At 46.0% G+C, this 8672-nt stretch overlaps 1 protein-coding gene across 1 annotated transcript; it reads left to right on the top strand.

The window, feature by feature from the left end:
- The first annotated feature begins 872 nt into the window (after nucleotides 1-872).
- On the top strand, nucleotides 873-7856 carry LOC121557553 (beta-microseminoprotein). Its single transcript, XM_041871146.2, has 4 exons — nucleotides 873-1047; nucleotides 4060-4171; nucleotides 4814-4916; nucleotides 7656-7856. The coding sequence occupies exons 1-4, from the start codon at nucleotides 1045-1047 to the stop codon at nucleotides 7783-7785; spliced, it is 348 nt and encodes a 115-aa protein (XP_041727080.1). The 5' UTR covers nucleotides 873-1044; the 3' UTR covers nucleotides 7786-7856.
- The last annotated feature ends 816 nt before the right edge of the window (nucleotides 7857-8672 follow it).

The following is an 8672-nucleotide window of genomic DNA, read 5'->3' as shown; positions in this document are numbered from 1 at the left end:
ATGCTCCAGATACTCAACTAGTCTCAAGAAGGCCAGTTTTATTGCTTCTATAATAAGCACAACAGTTTTCAGCTGTGCTAACATAATTGCAAAAGGGTTTTCTAATGACCAATTATCCTTTTAAAATGATCAACTTGGATGGGCTCCTGAGTGGCGCAGCGGTCTAAGGCACTGCATCTCAGCGCTTGAGGCGTCACTACAGAGCCCCTTGTTCGATTCCAGGCTGTATCACAACCGGCTATGATTGGGAGTCCCACAGGGTGGCGCACAATTGGCCCAGCGTCGTTCGGCCGGTGTAGGCTGACGTTGTAAATAAGAATTTGTTCTTAACTGACTTGCCTAGTTAAATAAAGGTAAAATAAATAAATATGAAACACAACGTGCCATTGGAACACAGGACTGATGGTTGCTGATAATGGGCCTCTGTACGCCTATGTAGATATTCCATTAAAAATCAGCCGTTTCCAGCTACAATAGCCATTAACATTGTCTACACTGTATTTCTGATCAATTTGATGTTATTTTAATGAACAAAAAAATTGCTTTTCTTTCGAAAACAAAGACATTTCTAAGTGAACCCAAACTTTTGAACGGTAGTGTATATGTATCTGTGTATGTATAGCTAGGTATGTGTATATATATGTGTATGTATAGCTAGATATGTGTTTCAACCGCTCTTGTAAATACAGACACTTTCTCAACTGTGCAAAAGTTAATCAGTCAAAACTGAAGAGACATGGCCTTTCTGGACTGTGTATTTGAGTCATATTTACTCTTCCAGCCCTGCCTTAAACAAATACTGGTTCCCTGTTGTTCAGAGATTTATAGACATAAGAGTTATGGGGAAATTTGCTCTGTATATAGAGCTTTGGGGAGAGGTACTCTAGCTGTGTGTACTAGCTTATATAAAGACATTGGGAGGGGTGTTTTCACTACTGTGTGATATAAAGACATTGGGAGGGGTGTTACTATCTTATATAAAGCTGTGAACGGGGAGACATAAAACACTTCAACTTGCATTTTGACAAGAAGACTTCTGTCAGCATGGTACGTACCCTAACCCACATAATTTAGTAAGGACCCTAGAGTAGGGCCTCTCTGTTATGAGAGATTATAAGTTATTACGTATCACATGTGAAATGATATCAGTTATGAATTGGCTTTATTATTTCAACTTTAATATCAGACGTTTATTAATAAGTATTTAATAAGTAAATATGTGAGCGCTGTGTGTGTGTGAGCGCTGTGTTGAGTCTGTCAGTGAACGCTGAGGGCCTATTGAAACAACCTAACCCTAACCCTAACCCTAACGCACTAAAATCACCCGCACAGGTCTCATTCACCACCAACTGAATGTTCCTTAAAGCAGATGTCAGGTTTCACTTTTAGTCCTGATCGTTGCCAACATTTTGAAAGAATATTTCACCCCCGGTGGTATTATCATGGGACCCAATGAATCCTGCTTTTTAGGCGAATTATCTATTTGACAATCATTCCGTATAACTGAAATAAAGTATTTCCTCGTTGACGTTGGCAAATCTACTGTGGCAATTCACCTTGTATGACTGGAAACTGTATACTAAATACTATACAAATACTGTTGGCTTATTATTATTTATTTTTTGTTTCCAATTTATGTAATCCATCTATAAAAATAACGTTTTCGTAAAAAAAGATCGTCATTTCTTATCAAGATCAGGGGAACGTATCCCTGGACGGTCCATTTTTGGAATGTGTAACTAAGGGCTGAATTCAATCCGTATTGCCGAAGTATCGCGGAAAATCAAGTAACATTTTTAAGGTACACTACCTGTCAAAAGTTTTAGAACACCTTCTCATTCAAGGGTTTTTCTTTATTTTACAATGTTTTACATTGTAGAATAATAGTGAAGACATCAAAACTAGGAAATAACACATATGGAATCATGTAGTAACCAAAAAAGTGTTAAACAAATCAAAATATATTTTATAGCCACCCTTTGTCTTGATGACAGCTTTGCACACTCTTGGCATTCTCTCAACAAGCTTCACCTGGAATGCTTTTCCAACAGTCTTGAAGGAGTTCCCACATATGCTGAGCACTTGTTGGCTGCTTTTCCTTCACTCTGCCGTCCGACTCAACCCAAACCATCTCAATTGGGTTGAGGTCGGGGGATTGTGGAGGCCAGGTCATCTGATGCAGCACTCCATCACTCTCCTTCTTGGTAAAATAGCCCTTACACAGCCTGGAGGTGTGTTGGGTCATTGTCCTGCTGAAAACAAATGATAGTCCCACTAAGCCCAAACCAGATGGGATGGCCTATCGCTGCAGAATGCTGTGGTAGCCATGCTGGTTAAGTGTGCCTTGAATTCTAAATAAATCACAGACAGTGTCACCATCAAGGCACCCCCACACCATAACACCTCCTCCTCCATGATTTACGGTGGGAAATACACATGCGGAGATCATCCGTTCACCCACACCGTGTCTCACAAAGACACAGTGGTTGGAACCAAAAATCTCCAATTTAGACTCCAGACCAAAGGACAAATATCCACCGGTCTAATGTCCATTGCTCGTGTTTCTTGGCCCAAGCAAGTCTCTTCTTATTATTGGTGTCCTTTCGACCATGAAGGCCTGATTCACAAAGTCTCCTCTGAACAGCTGATGTTGAGATGTGACTGTTACTTGAACTCTGTGAAGCATTTATTTGGGCTGCAATTTCTTAGGCTGGTAACACTAATGAACTTATTCTCTGCAGCATAGGTAACTTTGGGTCTTCCATTCCTCATGAGAGCCAGTTTCATCATAGCGCTTGATGGTTTTTGCGACTGCACTAAAAGTTATTGAAATGTTCCGTATTGACTGACCTTCATGCCTTAAAGTAATGATGGACTGTCGTTTCTCTTTGCTTTTTTGAGCTGTTCCAATGAAGCCCTTTATCTACTCCCTCAGAGTGAACTCGTAGCCCTTTATCTACTCTATATAATATTTAACTAACCCTAACCCCAATGAAGCCCTTTATCTACTCCCTCAGAGTGAACTCGTAGCCCTTTATCTACCTCGATATAATATTTAACTAACCCTAACCCCAATGAAGCCCTTTATCTACTCCCTCAGAGTGAACTCGTAGCCCTTTATCTACTCGATATAATATTTAACTAACCCTAACCCCAATGAAGCCCTTTATCTACTCCCTCAGAGTGAACTCGTAGCCCTTTATCTACTCGATATAATATTTAACTAACCCTAACCCCAATGAAGCCCTTTATCTACTCCCTCAGAGTGAACTCGTAGCCCTTTATCTACTCGATATAATATTTAACTAACCCTAACCCCAATGAAGCCCTTTATCTACTCCCTCAGAGTGAACTCGTAGCCCTTTATCTACTCGATATAATATTTAACTAACCCTTACCCCAATGAAGCCCTTTATCTACTCCCTCAGAGTGAACTCGTAGCCCTTTATCTACTCGATATAATATTTAACTAACCCTAACCCCAATGAAGCCCTTTATCTACTCCCTCAGAGTGAACTCGTAGCCCTTTATCTACTCGATATAATATTTAACTAACCCTAACCCCAATGAAGCCCTTTATCTACTCCCTCAGAGTGAACTCGTAGCCCTTTATCTACTCGATATAATATTTAACTAACCCTAACCCCAATGAAGCCCTTTATCTACTCCCTCAGAGTGAACTCGTAGCCCTTTATCTACTCGATATAATATTTAACTAACCCTAACCCCAATGAAGCCCTTTATCTACTCCCTCAGAGTGAACTCGTAGCCCTTTATCTACTCAGAGTGAACTCGTAGCCCTTTATCTACTTGATATAATATTTAACTAACCCTAACCCCAATGAAGCCCTTTATCTACTCCCTCAGAGTGAACTCGTAGCCCTTTATCTACTCGATATAATATTTAACTAACCCTAACCCCAATGAAGCCCTTTATCTACTCCCTCAGAGTGAACTCGTGGATATAATATTTAACGAAAGAAATCCAGCGCTAACCTGCAGGAGCGCGCAAAATTATTTAGTGTTTGTTGCAATCGACCAATCGTGTGTCTGTTTCAGGGTTCTCTCGTCCGTGTGGTAGTGTGTGTGCTGGCGTTGGTGGTCGTGTGCCGAGCTCAATGCTTCTTACAGGGGCTGGAGACCAAAGACTCCAAGACTCCTCCACCAAAGGGTGAGTCTAGTACTATACTACCACGATACTATTACAATACTATTACAATACTATTACAATACTATTACAATACTATTACAATACTATTACAATACTACTACAATAATATTACAATACTATTACAATACTATTACAATACTACTACAATAATATTACAATACTATTACAATACTATTACAATGTTAATTGGACAGTAATGTTAGCACTGTAACCAGGATAAGGAGGGTGTGATGCTGTAACCAGGATAAGGAGGGTGTGATGCTGTAACCAGGATAAGGGGGGTGTGATGCTGTAACCAGGATAAGGAGGGTGTGATGCTGTAACCAGGATAAGGAGGGTGTGATGCTGTAACCAGGATAAGGAGGGTGTGATGCTGTAACCAGGATAAGGAGGGTGTGATGCTGTAACCAGGATAAGGAGGGTGTGATGCTGTAACCAGGATAAGGAGGGTGTGATGCTGTAACCAGGATAAGGAGGGTGTGATGCTGTAACCAGGATAAGGAGGGTGTGATGCTGTATGCGTTAGGTCATGTGGCTTAAACTGGTGAGTGTGTGTGTGTGTGTGTGTGTGTGTGTGTGTGTGTGTGTGTGTGTGTGTGTGTGTGTGTGTGTGTGTGTGTGTGTGTGTGTGTGTGTGTGTAGGGTGTGTGGATGAGGAGGGAAAGCAGCATGTGTTCGGTTCTTCATGGGTGAAGGACTGCTACGACTGTTCCTGCTCCGAGGAAGGCATCGGCTGCTGCAACAAGTAACACCAAATATCTCTTTCAAATTCAAATAAGCTTTATTGGCATGAGTATAACCCTATCTGTCTATACTTCTCTGAGAGATGCACTAGTTATATTGAGAGATGGAACTCAGCAAACAAGAGCCTGATTTGACCCCCCCTCTCGCTCTCTCTCGATCTGTCTTCACCCCCTCTCTCTCTCCCCCTCTCTCTCTCCCCCTCTCCCTCTCTCTCTTTCTCCCTCTCCCTTTCTGTCTCCACCCCCCGCTCTCTCTCTCACCCTCGATCTGTCTCCACCCCCCCTCTCTCACCCCTCTCCCTCCCAACCACCGCCCCTCTCTCTCCCTTTCTCTTTCTCTCTCCTCTCTCCTTTCTAACTCTCCCTCTCTCCCCTCTCCCTCCTTCTCCTTTCTACCTCTCCCGTCTAACTCTCCCTCTCTCCCCTCTCCCTCCTTCTCCTTTCTACCTCTCCCTCTCTCCCATCTACCTCTCCTTCTCCCCCTCTCCCTTCTACCTTTCCCTCTCTCTGTCACCACCCACCTCTCTCCCTCCCACCACCCCCCTCTCTCCCCCTCTCCCCCTCTCCCTTCTACCTCCAACTCTCCCTTCTACCTCTCCCTCTCTCCCTTCTACCTCTACCTCTCCCCCTCTCCCTTCTACCTCCTTCTTCCTTCTACCTCTCCCCCTCTCCCTTCTACCTCCTTCTTCCTTCTACCTCTCCCTCTCTCCCTTCTACCTCTCCCTCTCTCCCGTCTTCCTTCTACCTCTCCCCCTCTCCCCCTCTCCCTTCTACCTCTCCCCTTCTCCCTTCTTCCTCTACCTCTCCCCCTCTCCCTTCTACCTCTCCCTCTCTCCCGTCTCCCGTCTTCCTTCTACCTCTCCCTCTCTCCCGTCTACCTCTCCTTCTCCCCTCTCCCTTCTACCTTTTCTCTCTCTGTCACCACCCACCTCTCTCCCTCCCACCACCCCCCTCTCTCCCCTCTCCCCCTCTCCCTTCTACCTCCTTCTTCCTTCTACCTCTCCCTCTCTCCCCGTCTTCCTTCTACCTCTCCCCCTCTCCCCCCTCTCCCTTCTACCTCTCCCCTTCTCCCTTCTTCCTCTACCTCTCCCCCTCTCCCTTCTACCTCTCCCTCTCTCCCGTCTCCCATCTTCCTTCTACCTCTCCCTCTCTCCCCCTCTCCCTTCTACCTCTACCTCTCCCCCTCTTCCTTCTACCTCTCCCTCTCTCCCGTCTTCCTTCTACCTCTACCTCTCACCTTCTCCCTTCTACCTCCCTCTCCCTTCTACCTCTCCCCCTCTCCCCTTCTTCCTTCTACCTCTCCCCTCTCCCTTCTACCTCACCCCCTCTCCCGTCTTCCTTCTACCTCTCCCTCTCTCCCCCTTTCCCTTCTACCTCTATCTTCTACCTCTCCCTCTCTCCCGTATTCCTTCTACCTCGCCCTCTCCCCCCCTCTCCCCTCTCCCTCTCTCCCTTCTACCTCTACCTCTCCCCCTCTCCCTTCTACCTCCTTCTTCCTTCTACCTCTCCCCCTCTCCCTTCTACCTCCTTCTTCCTTCTACCTCTCCCTCTCTCCCTTCTACCTCTCCCTCTCTCCCGTCTTCCTTCTACCTCTCCCCCTCTCCCCCTCTCCCTTCTACCTCTCCCCTTCTCCCTTCTTCCTCTACCTCTCCCCCTCTCCCTTCTACCTCTCCCTCTCTCCCGTCTCCCATCTTCCTTCTACCTCTCCCTCTCTCCCGTCTACCTCTCCTTCTCCCCCTCTCCCTTCTACCTTTTCTCTCTCTGTCACCACCCACCTCTCTCCCTCCCACCACCCCCCTCTCTTCCCCTCTCCCCCTCTCCCTTCTACCTCCTTCTTCCTTCTACCTCTCCCTCTCTCCCGTCTTCCTTCTACCTCTCCCCCTCTCCCTTCTACCTCCTTCTTCCTTCTACCTCTCCCCCTCTCCCTTCTACCTCCTTCTTCCTTCTACCTCTCCCTCTCTCCCTTCTACCTCTCCCTCTCTCCCCGTCTTCCTTCTACCTCTCCCCCTCTCCCCCCTCTCCCCCTCTCCCTTCTACCTCTCCCCCTTCTCCCTTCTTCCTCTACCTCTCCCCCTCTCCCTTCTACCTCTCCCTCTCTCCCGTCTCCCATCTTCCTTCTACCTCTCCCTCTCTCCCCGTCTACCTCTCCTTCTCCCCTCTCCCTTCTACCTTTTCTCTCTCTGTCACCACCCACCTCTCTCCCTCCCACCACCCCCTCTCTCCCCCTCTCCCCCCTCTCCCTTCTACCTCCTTCTTCCTTCTACCTCTCCCTCTCTCCGTCTTCCTTCTACCTCTCCCCCTCTCCCCCTCTCCCTTCTACCTCTCCCCTTCTCCCTTCTTCCTCTACCTCTCCCCCTCTCCTTTCTACCTCTCCCTCTCTCCCGTCTCCCATCTTCCTTCTACCTCTCCCTCTCTCCCCCTCTCCCTTCTACCTCTACCTCTCCCCCCTCTTCCTTCTACCTCTCCCTCTCTCCCGTCTTCCTTCTACCTCTACCTCTCACCTTCTCCCTTCTACCTCCCTCTCCCTTCTACCTCTCCCCCCTCTCCCTTCTTCCTTCTACCTCTCCCCCCTCTCCCTTCTACCTCACCCCCTCTCCCGTCTTCCTTCTACCTCTCCCTCTCTCCCCCTTTCCCTTCTACCTCTATCTTTTACCTCTCCCTCTCTCCCGTATTCCTTCTACCTCGCCCTCTCCCCCCTCTCCCCCTCTCCCCTCTCCCTTCTACCTATCTTTCCATCTCAGGATCCCAGAGGTGGTGGATCTCCCTGCAGAGTGTGAGCTGGTGGTGGACAGAAATGCCTGCTCATCCAGAGTGGTGATGAGGTCAGACCAGACCAAGGACTGTGACAGCCCATTCAGTATGATCTTATAAAAACACGGTTTAATGTACACACCAACATGTATAGAAGGAACTTACATCAAATAAAACAAGGCAATAGTGAACATGTCTATGTTTATTTGTTTATTTGGATCCCCATTAGCTTTTTCAGAAGCAGCAGTTACTCTTCCTGGGTTCCACAAAAAAACACAAAACATGACAAGTAACAAAACACTGATACATTGACAGATAAGGACAGTAACACAAATGTAAAATCTAATGATATACAAACAATGCAACAACAAAATACAAACAATACAAAAAAAAATTTGTGTTTGTGTGTCGCCTTACAGTCCCTGCCGTTCCATGAGTTGTTCTTTAATCTGTTTTATAAATGTCATTTTGATGTTTGGAAGGGAGTTCCATGCGATCATGGCTCTGTATAAAACTGTGCGTTGCATTTAATTCGTGGAGGAAAATGTTGGTTCCACTGATATTGGCAACTACTATAATGACTTTTTCATTGGCAAGATTATCAAATTTAGGCATGACATGCCAACAACAAACGCTGACACTACACATCCAAGTATATCTGACCAAATTATGAAAGACAAGCTTTGTAATTTTGAATTCCTTAAAGTGAGTGTGGAAGAGGTGAAAAAATTATTGTTGTCTATCAACAATGACAAGCCACCGGGGTCTGACAACTTGGATGGAATTTACTGAGGATAATAGTGGATGATATTACCACTCCTATTTGCCATATCTTCAATCTAAGCCGACAAGAAAGTGTGTGCCCTCAGGCCTGGAGGGAAGCAAAAGTCATTCTGCTACCTAAGAATAGTAAAGCCCCCTTTGCTGGCTCAGATAGCCGACCAATCAGCCTGTTAACAACCCTTAGTAAACTTTTGGAAAAAAACGTGTTTACCAGATACAATGCT

This window comes from Coregonus clupeaformis, unplaced genomic scaffold, assembly GCF_020615455.1.
Source record: "Coregonus clupeaformis isolate EN_2021a unplaced genomic scaffold, ASM2061545v1 scaf0860, whole genome shotgun sequence".
NCBI lineage: Eukaryota > Metazoa > Chordata > Actinopteri > Salmoniformes > Salmonidae > Coregonus > Coregonus clupeaformis.
Note: the sequence above shows the minus strand (reverse complement) of the source record. Positions and strands in the feature narration are given on the sequence as shown.

Excerpts from the sequence above, each read along its gene's own strand:
- LOC121557553 (XM_041871146.2), top strand. Across the intron at positions 4,172-4,813 it reads CAAGACTCCTCCACCAAAGG|GGTGTGTGGATGAGGAGGGA; the intron begins GTGAGTCTAGTA and ends GTGTGTGTGTAG. Across the intron at positions 4,917-7,655 it reads GGCATCGGCTGCTGCAACAA|GATCCCAGAGGTGGTGGATC; the intron begins GTAACACCAAAT and ends TTTCCATCTCAG.